This window comes from Electrophorus electricus, chromosome 8, assembly GCF_041902795.1.
Source record: "Electrophorus electricus isolate QZ-2024a chromosome 8, ASM4190279v1, whole genome shotgun sequence".
Taxonomy (NCBI): Eukaryota; Metazoa; Chordata; class Actinopteri; order Gymnotiformes; family Gymnotidae; genus Electrophorus; species Electrophorus electricus.
The window spans coordinates 8,722,881-8,737,217 of NC_137504.1; the positions used below are offsets into that span (position 1 = coordinate 8,722,881).

Here is a 14,337-nt window from a genome sequence, read left to right on the forward strand (position 1 = left end):
TACATATATTTTGTTATTTGAAACACTTTATAGTTTATAGTTTTCTGTGAGCTGCTGCTCCCCAGTGGCTCAGAGACCCGTTCCAAGCACCACATTCACTAAGTTCACTAAGCCTAGGAAAATCCCTTTATGTGTGAAATCCCTTTGGAACTGTAAATATGTTCATATTACTCTGACTTCACCTTTGCTAGCTGCGCTACATGCCATTCTGTGTGTTAACATAGACGTGATGTTAATATAGTCAGTTCGTTTTCCTGAATGGCTCCAGAGGTAAGGGTTGTCTTATGGAGTCCTTAGGGTTATTTCATTCTCCTCTGCTGCAATAGACAGCAAGATGAATTTAGGAGTATTTTCAAACAGGGCTGCTCTGTTCTGAGTCTGCCCTTTCTTCACCCAGTGGCCGTAGATCTTAAAGGCACAGGCATCGATCATCTTCCGTAGTGGTTTGATGGCGTAAGGGTCTCTGCGAATCACTTCCTTAGTTACAGGTTTGGCCCGGCGGTAGCTGCAGTAAATGCGCATGGTAGCCAGTACAGTCAGGCAGATAACCTATAAAATCATGGTGCCATATTTTAGAAACATTTAAAATATAGATACTTTTGCAATGTTTTTATATACTAAAGCTAGAGATGCCTCATTTTTGCCATTTGTGCCATTGATAAGAGCTGTTTTTACTGACCATATTGTTAATTGGGATTTGACTTTGTTTGTAGGACACGTATAAAAAATGTAAGAGCACATTTCTGTAGAAGGTAAAAAGTTAATTCCTGTCCCTCGTACCTTGAACTTCCTATAAGGACTGAAGTGGCGGACCTCTGCAACCTCATACTGCTGGAAGAAAGGGTGGTTTAGGGCCTCTGTAGCAGTATAGCGCCTCTGTGGGTCCACCACCAGTAACCTGGAAATCTACAGGAACACAGCATTACAAGGCATGCTTCTGTCAGCCTAATTACCAGAAGTACCTGCTACATCCCAAACTATGTTACTGTTTATAACTGTTTCTAACAGTTTATAACTGTAACAGTTATTCAGATCTGTTAAATTGGCCAGTGATGCACACCAGGTCCTTGACAGTATCAGAACGGTCATCCCACTCGGGAGAGCTGAATTCATATTTCCCAGCAAGAATCATTCGCAGCATCAGCATCTGCTTTCTGTGCCAAAATGGTGGGGATCCAGCCAGCAGAGTGTAAAAGATCACCCCGGAACTCCAGCTAAAACAGGACACAGAGACAATCAAACATTGGCTGCAAGACCTGTAAAAATGTCTTTAGAGGTATGCTTTGCAGTGAGGTACAAATACTTATTTCTATATGCTTTATTTGGGTCTGCAAGCTCAGTGGTTAAGGTTCTGGACTAGTAAGCAGAATGTTGCCAGTTCACAACTGTAAGTCACTCTGCCAAATAGTCACTCTTTTTCTGTCAAACCTGATATAACATCACCAGTACCACATTAACCAAAAAATTACCTTATTAGAGCAGGTGGCATAAAAAGCAAGATTTGTAGAAACTGCAGCCTCGAATGAGTTAAATGTCCCTGCTAGAGTCAGTAGGCGGTGCTTCAAAAGGAATAAAATGATAGCATCATATACTTACAGGTCAACAGCAGATCCATAGCCAGTGTGACAGGAGTCCATAGAGCATTCAATGATTTCAGGAGCTAAATAACCAGGTGTTCCATAAACCTCTGAGGAGAAGCAAGGACATAACTGCATGAACCTTAAATCAACCACATACTTACACACTGGACCTAATCAGTGTTTTTCCCCCCATCCCAGTAAATGCACTATTATTCTTTCCCTTTGCCTAATGGCAACTAGTTGTTGAATGTAAATGTTAGCTGAAACATCATCAGAAAGATTCACCTTTTAGCCTCTGTCCAGGTTCTATCTGGACAGAGAAGCCAAAGTCTGTTAACTTAAGGTTCATGTTATCATCCAGCAGGATATTCTCTGGCTTGAGGTCCCTGTGTACAATGTTTTCGGCATGAAGGAACTGCACCACTTCCAGCAGAGCACGCATGATCTTCCTGTCAACAGCAAGAAATCAGAATTATCTGACTTCCACAGGTTTTTTTACTCAGTTACTCAGATGATAACAATAACTTTAACCATTGCTGGATAATGAAAAATGGGGCTATGTTAATTGAAAATATTTTGCTTATGGCAAACATATATGGTAACCTCTTAAAACTGATCAAATTATATGACTATTTTCAGAAAGATATGTGGCTTAATTCTTTAAATAAGTATGTAATTTAATTCACATATTGCAAATTGGTAGAGATATCTGACCGTGTCTCTTTCTCATTCAGAGTCACTTTCTCTGTGAGGTAATCAAATAATTCTCCCCTCTTCATTCTGTCAAAGAGTGGAAGAGATTTACCATTAGTGTGATCAGCTAAGAAAAATGGCCATATAAACAACATAAGTTTTCAAATGTTTCATATCTGCCTTTTTGTTTTACTGTGGTGACATCAGCTGCTCTCATTGGTATGCTTGACATGATAGAGAGGATGTCATGTGAAGGGATTCCTAGTGGATATGATTACACTGGAAGGAATTATAAGGGGGAACCTTTCCTAAGAAACTGCAACTAGATTTGTTTGTACTATTTGTGGATCAGGACAAGTGAATGTTGGGAAGACCATGTGCTCTGTGTGTACTAGAGAGTGAAGGAGAAATTTTTTTTTAGCCACTTATCTTTATAACCAAAGGCTTTGCTTTCTCTGCAGTTTTGTTCTTGGAGTCAGCACCTTTCTGTGCAATTAGAACAGCTAAGCTCTTATAAGCATGCTCAAGGGTATCTACTGCAAAAAACATTTGAATACAACAATGTTTAATATAGCTAAGTACAAAACCTAGTGGACATTCTAAACTGAAGTGGAATGACAGCAAACATGCTAAGAGAGAGAAAGACAACACAGTCATACTCACAGGTCAAAAACTAAAAAGAAGAAGGCATTTGACTCAAAGCAGTCTTGCAGTTGTACTGTGAGGAAAGAAATAGGGCAAACCCTCAGTACAATTCCTTCTGTATATGGTTTTTTTTGTGTTTGTTTTTCTTTTTAGAAGGCATACATAATTGATTTTGATAGCCACATAATGTATTGTAATGTTCCAATATTAATATTATTTAAGGACAATTTATCATTTAGGATCAAAAGTTTAATCATTTATAAAATTTTAACAGGTGGAGGAAAAGGTAACAGATTTAAGAGACATAATCTCCTGGATAATCTAGCACTGGTATCTGGGATAATATGTTAGCTGGGGCTCTGGATACATTTCTTAATTTGCTCTGTGCAGTCTAGGATGGCATACTTATGTTCTTTTGTCCGGAGACTTTCCGAAGGATGTCAATCTCTTTTACAGTAGCCTCTCGAATCTCTTCTATCTCCTGGGGAGTCATTTTATCTGATGGTGTGATATCTATGATCTTTACTGCATATTCCTGGTTGGTTTGCTTGTCCACACAGCGACGAACCACACTGCTTACCCCTCTGAAACAAAAGACAAAGTAATTAATATTTTTATTAATATTAATCAACATTGATAAAGCATGTCACAGCATGTTACATTCATTTTCCTCTCACAATTCAAGTAGTATGTGATTGAAGGAGGGCAACCCTGTTCCTCTTTTGAAATCCCGTGCCTTAAACATTTACCTTCCTAGGATCTCTTTGGGTTCATATTTATTGTAGAACTCTTGTCCACCCACCCAGTCTGGAATATCCTCCTCTTTAGTCATTGTGATCTCTCAGATCAGGACTGAATTTACTGTGGAAAGAAATCCAGTCCGTTTTAGGACACAGTGTGCTCCCAGAGTTTGTTAGCAGTGGCTGTTGCGAATTGGCAGTCGCTAATTCGCGGGGGGTGGGGGGGGTGGGGGGAGGAATTATTCTTCAGAAATTATTCTTTCAGTTTCTATAGTGCACACTCTCAGCGATCGCCATTTTGTTTATAGAATAGCTTGTTACAATGTTAAAAGCATCTGCTGTCCGTTTTTGAAATAAGTTTACCGGTCGAGCGGCGGTAAATCTCTCTCTAAAAAAATAAAGGGAAAAGTTACGATCAGTGTTGTCGCAACAACTGTCTGCCTACGTTACCTTATCATTTACCTAGAAATTACTTACCAACAACTAACGCGTCTTCTGTTACGGTTTCTGTTCCCGAAGGAGCTGTCAGAACACAAAAAGGAGAAGTACCGTCGACACCTTCTTACAGTTAATTCAGTACGGGTCAAATATTTGTTGTCCCAGTCACTGCTGCTAAAATGTTCCCACCTTTTCACAAAAAAGAAAGAGAGAAAAAGAATCCACGTTTATAAATCTGTACTTGTCGTTCATTTACACCCCTTCAATGCTTCGTGGGTACACTGAGAAGAGTTTGCTATAAATAAGGTGTCAATGTTATTTGAGCACGGGTATCCTTCAGGGGCACCCGTAGAGCTTTACATTCAGTACCCATGTGTCAAGACAGACTGGGAGTAATAAAAGGATAACATTCCTCACTCAGCTCACGTTCTGGTCGCACTGCGTAAAACATACACTTCCAAAACGATGTAGACACGCTGTTCATTTATTGACATTTAGCAGACGTTTTTATACAAAGTGACTACAACTGCCACCGAGTACAATTCGAGCAATTGAGGGTTAATGGTTTTTCTCAGAGGCCCACAGTGGTAACATGGCAACGGTGTGGCTTGAACCAGCAACTTTCTGACTGGTAGAGTTCCTTAACTGATGAGCTATCTGTACTCTAGTAGTGAATAGTTCATGTGGGCTTCTCACAGGACACAAAATAGGAAAAAAACTCACTTGACATTTTCACAGAGTAATATATAATGAGCCAAATGCTTCATGTTAATATCTGGTGTTGGTTATATGGCTTTTTATTATCCTGTGCTTCTATGTCTCATAAATGTGTTTGAGCATGTGTATCCTAGCTACAGTCTAATTTATGACAGCCTTATGGAATAAAACCAAAGCGTAAGCTTTAGAGACACAGCCTGTGTGTTTTTGTGACGTCACTAGTTGAGCTTGCTATTTCTGAGTAGGCAGGAAAAACAAGTTTGCAGGCGTTCTCCTCTGTCTTTCTACCCTCTCAACAACACGTCTCAGTTCCGCAGTTTTTACCACTGGGGCTTCTACAAGGCAGCGGAGGGCCCTGATTCACATTTGACTCTTTTTCTACAACAGCACACAAGACAACTGGACAACTTTCAAAGACTTGGTGAAGACATCGCACCCCATGGAACAGATACAATTGCAGATAACGAGTGAGGATGATCCAAACCAAGGGTGTGTTTCTCCTATGGAAGAAGACAACTTGCCGCATACAAACAGGAACACTTTGAGCTTACCACTGTCCATGTTGGATGAGAGACAGGAGCATCTGCGAGCAGACAAAGAGAGTGAGAGCTCCATTGTGACAGATCAAGCTGATGGAATAGAGCGGTTGACTCTTAACTCCAGTCCAGGCCCATCTTTAAATAAACCCATCCAGTCATATCTACATGAAGTCTTGCCAGACCTGCTCAGGAGTGGGAGTCCACTCCGCAGACGAGTGTCCAGTCCTGTGTCAGACACGGTGAGAGAATATTAAGTTCAGGCCTGGTTTTGCATTCACAAACAAATATTGAAAGACCATAAGCAGATCTGAAATAGGGTTTATTTCTTGTGTAAAACAATTGAGAATCTGTGATTTCGATACTACAGAGATTGTATGGCCCCGCGCCACAAAATAACAATTGTAATTACACTGGAACAGCCTTGTTTTTGTGGGACATAGGACAATCATAACATTTTATTTTTTATGTATATATTTATTATACCTCTCTATGCAAGCAATTAACCTATAAGTTCTCTCAAGAAGTATGAAATACTGTACTGGAATGACCAGATTCCACTTGTGGAATCTGGATTTGCATGCGTGGGTATTTGCCCTGTAATTACATGGGTTAAGCCTGATTCTAAACGAACGCACCTTTAATAAGGAATCACTATTTTTAGCATTTAGCTATGCCCAGAAGACCCTCGCTTTATGTTCTGTGTTGCTATCTGTTTGTATTTAAGTAAATGTTTATGGCTATACTCCCATATTAGTAGTCTGAAATGTGAATTTGTTTTGGAATATATAGCTCACCATATGGCAGCACTGGATGCATATGAATGAGTGGGTGTAGCCTGTGTGTTCTTGACTCATTCTCTGCACCTGCAGTTGAAGCAGATGCGTCGGGAGGTGGAGCTCTCCCGACGTAGGAGTCTGAAGATAAAGGCCCAAGTGGATAGACTGCAAGAACAGAGTCAGGATGGCCTGGCCTGGAGTCAGCAGAGAGAACGGGTGAGATAAGCTGGACATCTTCATGCCGTCAGTTTTTTTTTCAGCCTGTGCTGACAAATGTATTTTTATTCAAGATGCATCAAATAAAGGCAGCTGCATTTTATTCAAGAGTATATTTTGAAGCTTTTCATGACTGTGCCATTCTTTAGCAACTTAGCCAAAGTTCAGGATTATTTTTGTACACTGAATTTGTTCAGTAATTATCTCCACTAATCAATAGGTAGCGGAGGAGATTCAGTCTATAGTGAAGCTGCTGTTGCCTCTGACTGATCTGGAGCCAGCAGCAGAGCCTGTCTCTCAGGACAGTCCAATTGATGCTGCACTGCTCCAGCTGCAGAATGTAGCACGCACGCTCGCCTTCAACCACACAGCTCATGTGAGTCTCACACTCACCAGTTCAGTTGAATACATCTCTGCAAACCTCCATGCTTGCTTTTGGTGAAACCGGTCCATTTGAACAGAATTGGGATCAATTTAAGTGAATCTTATGAAAATTTAGCCTGCTTTTTAATTTTTTTCATTACAAAATAATGTAATGAATCAGAAAGAAATCTTAATAAAACACTAATCATTCACAGAGAAAAAACAAAGATGGGAAAGTGGAAGATGATGGAGTGGTATTACAACAAGCTCTCCGGGACAGAGATGATGCTCTTGCAAAGTAAGTCCATATTTTTGGAGTGAGTAAATGCAATGTAATACAAAATGCAAATAGATGTAACTACATATGAAGTGGTCTTTCTGAAAAGAACTAAATGAATTCTTGATGAATGTCATTCTCTGTATTCCTCTGTTAAGTGTTGTCAATGTAAATGTTTCTGATAGGAAAAAAGCTATGGAATCAGAGCTTCTGAAAAGTAAGACAGAACTGATGTTATTGAACAACCAGTTACTAGAGGCTGTGCAGAGTAGGCTGGATATGGCCATTGAGCTGGAGGCGTGGAAGGTGGGTTTAACCTGATAAGGTGCTCTAGAACCTAGTAATACTGAATACAAGTCTGCACTGTATTGTATAGGTTTGTTTTTTTATAAACCATAAACACATTAGACCTGCGACAGAATATCTAGACTAGAATATTATACCCACCTAATTGCATCACATTCTAATTATAAACTTTATAAATTGTAAACATCATAAAAAAACATCTCACAAAAATGTTGATTTGATTCCACAAATCAGATAAAACAGACTAGGATTAATGTATGCTGTTAACTGAAATGGTGTGAAGCAGCTGGTAGCACTAGCTGTGTCACTGCAGGATTTTAGAGCCTGGAGTCAGAATGGCCATCTGGACTGTGCTCAGCTTCGAACACTGTTCCTTAAAACACAAGATACAATAAGCATAGTTATGTTCTGGTAACTTCTCCAGCTAATTGGGATAGTAATGAAAATATAACTGCCCCTCTTTCAGTCTCTCAGGGGCAATAATTGCTTAATATCTAATTCTAACCAGGTTCATGCCAATGAATATAATTGGTACTCTAATTACATGCATTTTTAACAGGATGATGTGCAGACCATCCTTCACCACCATGTGTTGAGTCAGCAGCAAGCAGAACAAGCCCAGAAGAAGCCCAAAGGTTTCAGTGCACTCCGGCGCTCCAAACAATATAGCCCTGTCCAATCACCATCCCCCAGCCGAGCATCCACTACAGCCTTCCAGTCCCCCAATACACCAGTGGTCCAGCGCTGGAAAGAACGATTGCGACGAGGGCGCACTCTTCGGCCATCCTCGGATACCTTTAACCAGTCAGTGAGCAGCAGCCCCAGTGGGTCTCAGACTCCAGGCAGCATCAGTGAGGACAGTTTTCAAACAATTTCTCTGACCTGAGCTTTAAGATTGTTCCCACTTTTTATTACAGTATGTTTGATTACTATAAAAAAAGAGGTCATGTCATTAATTTCTTGTTTTTTTTTTTATGCAGTTCATGTAATTATGTATTTCCTTGCACTGATTGGCACCATTCCAAAGAAATTACACTAGTTGCAAACTAGAATTTTTTTTTTGAAAAATATGTTGTTGAAGTATGATGAACTTTTTTGTGTAGACAAACATGAAGACCCATATCAAAACCTTTTATGAAGTATAAATACACATAACCCTTGATTAAAGACAAACTGACACCAACAGTCAGGTTTTCTGATCATAAAACTTGAACATTTATTTAGTTGGATATCTATATACAGAACCCAGCTTGCATGCAAGAGAAATACATCCACAGAAACTTTAGTTGACCAAGTTTTGTGAAATAACACGTGACAACACATAACCTAACAGATAGACTTTACTTGAAGAGAGGAACACTTTGCATGTTAAATGCTTGGCACAACATACAGCTGATTGATGAGTATCTGTGCACCACATCTCACCTAACAATACTACTGGTTTAGTTTCTTTACATTAGTATTACCAACCAGAAATCTGTTAAAACTAAATTGTTGTTCAGTCTATGGTCCTCAGAATTATAAAAAATTAAACTAATCCTACAACAGAACACCAGTATATATTGTCTGTGTTTTATCACAAACAAAAAACCCTTTATTGAGATCGTGCACAGCTGTAAGAATGTAATGTTTTATTGTGGTAGATAAATACATTATAAAGTACTGAAAGTAATGTATATTAAATAGTCATTTTAACTGTCCATATATTGACATCTATCTATTTCTATTTATTTAAAGGCTACAAAAAAAACCAAAGAACACTTTAAATTAGCCAACAAGATAAACTATGTAAATGACAAGACTTTCATTGATGCCAAAGCAAAGACACAGGAATATTTTGAGAACTGCCAAAACAAGATTTACCACATTTAATGTACAGTCATACATGAGCTCTGGTTTATAAAATTCTGAACAAACTATACAATTTTTCAGTCACCTAATTTCAGAAATTAGATGACTAGAAAACCATCCTATTTATTACACATTAGGTTTTGAAATTAAAATTTGTGGTATTCAATCATAGCAGGACAAAAGACATTCAATTAAACCTGCTTTATGAAGTGGTCCGCAGCCTTGGAAACATACCAAAGTAAACCATTCTCTAAAACCCCAAGCAAATTTTTCAGACTTTGCTTTGACCAGAAAGGGCCAATTCATCAATACCCCTCTGACAAGACAAACATAAGACAATGCATTTGCATTGCTGGTAACTGAATATTAGCTGATAAAAGTAAACTTCAGTTTTAGAAAGATAATTTCTAAAAAATACATATTAACATGTGCATGTTCACACCCATTCCCTCTTGCAACACAGTTTATCCTCATAACAAGGACCACTGGCAGTGTATGTACTACAAGCTACTCATATTTCTAACACAAGCAATATATACAGCTATTATGCGGTTGAGCAGATCAGTTAAATACCCTCTTGCATTTGGAGTTTAATTCTGCAGCATGTTTTATAAACCTAATTGACTTTCAAACATACACAAACATATAGCATAGACATCACAGTTGTAAGATATAAATATATTATTCTGATCATTATCCAATAGTAGTATGTCATATGTTCAGTATAATAATACAAAATACCATTCAGTCACAAAATACTGACACACATCCACAGTTAACAAAAGGTGGCCACATAAGACAAGCCTACTGAACCTGACAAATGGTGCTTTTTAGCATGTACCTGGCAGCATCATAGAATATAAGGTTATTTATTTACTCAGTTTTTGGTTAAACACACATCACAACACAGTCCTACATGCCACTCACATGAATATACAAACAAACAGGAAAACACACACCAGATACCTCTATAAACTCTTATTAAACCTATGAAAAACCAACTCACAACGATGCAGGACATAACTTATTTGTACAGCTTGTATATTTCTTGAAGTTAATAAGTGATGTCTACTCAGGAGAAAATCACCTGATGCTTTGAAAAACAAAATGCTATTTTTATGGAGCAGTGTGTCTATTGAAATAATATATTTTTGTTACATCTTATAAAATTAACTTTTGTATGACAATGAGAGGTACATGCATGCTCAAAAACAGTGCCAGAAACACCAGGTCCCTGCTGCATAGGAATCTTTGGACTTACTATTAGAACAAAGAAATTGTACATCTTCCACAGAATGCTGCAAGAATGCAAGTGTGCACCTGCCTACAGAGCCAACCTCACGATAAACAAGGCAGAGGGTCATCAAGTTCAGAATGATCACAATTGTTCCACTACAATGGTTTCCATTATGCAAAACAATGCTGTGGGCAAAGCAGAGCCCTGAAATGTAATTTATATGTATGAAATTGATAACTGTTTTAGAGAGAAACCAAGGTATTCAGTGTCAGTGAATCTTGAGAAAGTGCATACTGTAAATCTAAAAATAAATATCATGTTAACACATCTGTAACTCCAAATAACTATACTAACAAAAGATCAAGTTCTGCATTTGATGGTCAGGGTCTAATTTTAAAAAACAATGTGTTTGGTCCATGCCTTATGGACTTCACAATGTCCATATACCACTGAACCCACCTGTCTGAGTTGGCCTGGGTACTAGCTCTGCAGGAATCTGATAATGGAGCTTATGAAGTCCAGAGGCTTGTCAGCATGAATCCAGTGACTGGCATCAGGGATGTACTGGATATCTGCACATGGAAAGAGACGCTGGATCTCAGGGTAATCTTCAGAGCTTGAGTGAAACAATGAGAAAGGAAGATGTACATATTAACATACACAGAACACAAGACAGAAAAAGACCCAAGACAACTTAAAGAAATTTTGTGTGGTCAAAATGGGTTTACAACAAATGTAGTTATCTTTGCATGTTACTATGACTGCAAAACCACACAGCTACACATTCTTATAGTTAATTTTCACTAATCAGAGTAGGATGTGAATAAACATGGGAAAATGTAAGTATATTAATAGAATTCCAGGCTACAAAATCAGGAAAGGTGAGTCAGACATTTTATACAGTTTTTATAGAACATTTTGGAAGTAGAAATGTTATTTTATATTACAGAGAGGGAATTGGATAATGTGGCAATCTCACTTTTCAAGAACCAACTAAAAAGTCTCTACTTCCAAAACATTTTCTGTTACCTAATGTAAGCTGAGCTACTGCCACCCAGGAAGAGGGTGGGTCCTTCATAGGTGGTGTTAAACTCAGGGAAACCCATAATGTCATCCATGTGGTTTGATATAGCTTCTAAATTGACTCTCCAGGCATAATGTCCATTCTGCTCCACAAGATTAGTGAGGAGAAACTGTCGGACTGAATGCTCCTGTGTGCAAACCAAAGAAAGCAGCAAAATAAACACCATTTTTGTTAACACAAATATGCGAAAGTCTGAACTACGCAAGTTATTTTAAAGCTTTTACCTAAATATGTTCTGATTGACACAAAAATTTGATTTCATAACTGCAACCCAACAATCTTAATCAGTTGAAAGTGAGAATTTAATTGGCAATCGGTATGAAAGAAAAGGGTTTACTGTATTTACTGTATCCAATTTAGAATGCTTACTTTAACTTGCTTTCTGAGCTGATCTTCAGCTAGTCTGCGTGCTGTAGAGCGTGGAATGTCAGTGGCTATTTTCACCTCCTTCATAGCCTCAATATAGGCACGGAAATTGGTGCGAACTGATGTTGGTGCAGGACTAATGTCTACCACTACGAGTCGCTCCACCAAACTGGGCTATAATTGAGAGAGTAGTAAAACCATGGACAACAGAAGCTAGTGCTTATTTTCCAGACACTGACATGAACATATGTTCAAGTAATAAACAAACAATACTCTTATTTAAAATAACAGCACAATCACAACTGGTAATACCTGTGACAAAGCTGTAGCCATAGCAACTTTGCCCCCCATGCTATGCCCAATTAGGATACATTTTCCAATGCGCAACTGGCCAAGCAGATGCGTCAGGTCATTGGTCATTGCCTCATACGTCAAAACTGGGGTATGCATGCTCTTGCCATGGTTACGAGCATCTACTGTCAGCACCTGACTAGACAAAGTATAGTTAGGACACTTGCAAAGATACAGTTAGCTACTACACAGATATTCCTCTATATCAGTGGTTACTCAACATACAAAGTAAATGAATGAATGGTACAATGTAAAGAAATATTAAAATGAATTTTAGGTTGGGTGGCTATAATTACCCATTATGACAACAATGCACATCAAATCTAGTACACACCTCATCTCAACTTATCCCCAAAAATAATGCACATCTCAGGATGGTACTAGCACCTTAATTTTGATTCTATAAAACCATTATAAATGTTTAAACCCATTAAAAAATATATACAAATCTCCCATACCTTCCGGCCTGTCCGCTGAACTAGAGATTTAGCTATAGAGTGAAAGTTTGATTTGCTCCCGAATAAGCCATGTAGAAAAACGAGAGGTGTGCTGTCCCCTTTCCCGTCAAACACGTCATATGTCAAGCTTACAGGACTGGGGAAGAATATACAGTGTATACAGTGAATATTTTGATTAAATTTGTGAGGGTTTACTCAATATAGATTTGAGACTAATATGGATATAAACTAGCTTAGCTGTTACAAACCTGATGACTATAGTCATCTTAAAATGTCTAATAAAGATAACTATCATTTTGTGTTATATGGGTGCATACAGAGAGGCATAACCTGATTATAAAATTAGAATACATATCTGTGAACTAAGGTGTTGTGGTAACGACACGGTTGAACTTGAAGTAAGCTAGTATGCTAGATAGCAAACTACCTAGATACGCTAGCTAAACATCTAATACTAGCTAAATGCCACACTGAGTCTATCGTTAGCTGACTAGGTAGCTAGCTAGCAAGCTCATGTATTCAGTTCTCAGCAAATAGACAGCAAGGGCTAGACATACAAGCGCTGAACCTCTCAATTCACGTATGCCCCTTAAAATATCGTTAGTGTATTTAAAGCAAACAACATCAAACTGCAGCAGGCACATAGCGCAAGCAAAGGCTCACTTCCACTGTGAAAGCCCATGACCCTTTACAACAGCCCTGACCATGAAATGTGTCAACACCTGGTAGAGTTAGCAGCGCTGTCACGCCGAACACAATCCAGTCGAGATGCTCCGCTACAAAAATATTGAGATCCACCTACTGACAACCACTGCGGTTGTCCACAAAATAGACCTTTCGTAAACATACGACACAGGACGCTCATAGTAGTATTTCACACCTGGACTACCTTAACCAGAGATAATCGTTCATTTGACTCCAGTTTATGATTTCAAAGGTCGTGACGTTCAACTAAACGCAGAGAATATGACGCTATGGTCCAGCTGATGTATACGTCATGACGTCGTGCGTATAAAATGAATCTTATAAAATGAAAAATACTTAAATACTAAATACCGTAACTTAATTAGCCAGTAAGCCCATTATCAATGAATAGACAACAAGAAAATAACTTGACACTGAAGGACCAGATACAATCGATCAAATTTAATTTGCTGCCTGTCACATTTTAGCCAGTTCACGTATTTATCATCCACATAACCACAAAGTGGCGCCAGAGACCACAAAGACCTTATAGTCTCGTACAGTTTTGACAGACAAAAGTAAAAGTAGGTATATTTCTCTACATAAGTGGTGTTACATTTACGCATCTTGTTTGATCGTCCAGTAAACTAGTTTGTCACGCCAATATGTAGACTAAGTGTCATGTACATTTTGATTCTACTCTCTCCCAAGCCAACTACTGACCGATGGGTGGCGTTTTACTCCCACTGAACCTCTAACTCCCCCCCCCCCCCCCCTTTTTTTTTTAGCTCATTTTCGCACGTCGGTCATTGCGTTGTTATTGCATCAATTCATGGAATTTTCTCATTGTTCCTTTTTTTTGTTCAATAAATGTTTTTTGTTTGTTTGTTGTTAAAGGAGATCAACACGTGGAATCTTCTAATTTAATAGCTAGATGATGTGTTGGCTAGCAATGAGCTCAAGTATGTAGGTTACAAAATCTAGTTGTTAAATTTGAGATAGTTTTGTCACACAGT

General features: G+C 38.5%; 3 protein-coding genes across 10 annotated transcripts; 1 reads left to right on the forward strand and 2 right to left on the reverse strand.

Annotated features, from left to right (window-relative positions):
• Positions 1-8: 8 nt before the first annotated feature.
• Positions 9-5,470, reverse strand: phkg1b (phosphorylase kinase, gamma 1b (muscle)). Of its 7 annotated transcripts, none has more exons than XM_027004042.3 (11): positions 5,365-5,470; positions 4,136-4,180; positions 3,668-3,779; positions 3,324-3,502; positions 2,937-2,991; positions 2,295-2,360; positions 1,866-2,029; positions 1,597-1,687; positions 1,061-1,214; positions 781-906; positions 9-549 (listed from the first exon to the last, which is right to left on the reverse strand). In XM_027004042.3, the coding sequence occupies exons 3-11, from the start codon at positions 3,748-3,750 to the stop codon at positions 283-285; spliced, it is 1,185 nt and encodes a 394-aa protein (XP_026859843.1). In that variant the 5' UTR covers positions 3,751-3,779; positions 4,136-4,180; positions 5,365-5,470; the 3' UTR covers positions 9-282. The 7 variants fall into 7 exon arrangements, with proteins under 7 accessions (XP_026859843.1, XP_026859834.1, XP_026859869.1 ...); XM_027004033.3 differs by lacking the exon at positions 5,365-5,470 and adding an exon at positions 4,286-4,513; XM_027004068.3 differs by lacking the exon at positions 3,668-3,779.
• bicdl2l (bicaudal-D-related protein 2-like) lies at positions 4,732-8,845 on the forward strand. The gene is made up of 6 exons (XM_027004079.3): positions 4,732-5,591; positions 6,222-6,344; positions 6,565-6,720; positions 6,923-7,005; positions 7,170-7,290; positions 7,850-8,845. The coding sequence occupies exons 1-6, from the start codon at positions 5,253-5,255 to the stop codon at positions 8,174-8,176; spliced, it is 1,149 nt and encodes a 382-aa protein (XP_026859880.2). The 5' UTR covers positions 4,732-5,252; the 3' UTR covers positions 8,177-8,845.
• abhd11 (abhydrolase domain containing 11) lies at positions 8,477-13,592 on the reverse strand. Of its 2 annotated transcripts, XM_027004091.2 has the most exons (6): positions 13,360-13,592; positions 12,638-12,773; positions 12,141-12,314; positions 11,832-12,002; positions 11,408-11,589; positions 8,477-10,994 (listed from the first exon to the last, which is right to left on the reverse strand). In XM_027004091.2, exons 1-6 carry the CDS (start codon positions 13,500-13,502, stop codon positions 10,859-10,861), a joined length of 942 nt encoding a protein of 313 aa, XP_026859892.1. In that variant the 5' UTR covers positions 13,503-13,592; the 3' UTR covers positions 8,477-10,858. The 2 variants fall into 2 exon arrangements, with proteins under 2 accessions (XP_026859892.1, XP_081575282.1); XM_081719156.1 differs by lacking the exon at positions 11,832-12,002.
• Between the last annotated feature and the right edge of the window lie 745 nt (positions 13,593-14,337).

Coding starts and splice junctions, on each gene's coding strand:
- abhd11 (XM_027004091.2), bottom strand. CDS start 13,502: ATGAGCGTCCTGTGTCGTATGTTTACGAAAGGTCTATTTTGTGGACAA. Junction 12,774..13,359: donor AGCGCTGCTAACTCTACCAG/GTGTTGACACAT, acceptor ATTCTTCCCCAG/TCCTGTAAGCTTGACATATG. Junction 12,315..12,637: donor TTCAGCGGACAGGCCGGAAG/GTATGGGAGATT, acceptor TTGTCTAGTCAG/GTGCTGACAGTAGATGCTCG.
- phkg1b (XM_027004042.3), bottom strand. CDS start 3,750: ATGACTAAAGAGGAGGATATTCCAGACTGGGTGGGTGGACAAGAGTTC. Junction 3,503..3,667: donor CCCAAAGAGATCCTAGGAAG/GTAAATGTTTAA, acceptor CTTTTGTTTCAG/AGGGGTAAGCAGTGTGGTTC. Junction 907..1,060: donor CTGATACTGTCAAGGACCTG/GTGTGCATCACT, acceptor GTGTTCCTGTAG/ATTTCCAGGTTACTGGTGGT.
- bicdl2l (XM_027004079.3), top strand. CDS start 5,253: ATGGAACAGATACAATTGCAGATAACGAGTGAGGATGATCCAAACCAA. Junction 6,345..6,564: donor GGAGTCAGCAGAGAGAACGG/GTGAGATAAGCT, acceptor ACTAATCAATAG/GTAGCGGAGGAGATTCAGTC. Junction 7,006..7,169: donor AGAGATGATGCTCTTGCAAA/GTAAGTCCATAT, acceptor TGTTTCTGATAG/GAAAAAAGCTATGGAATCAG.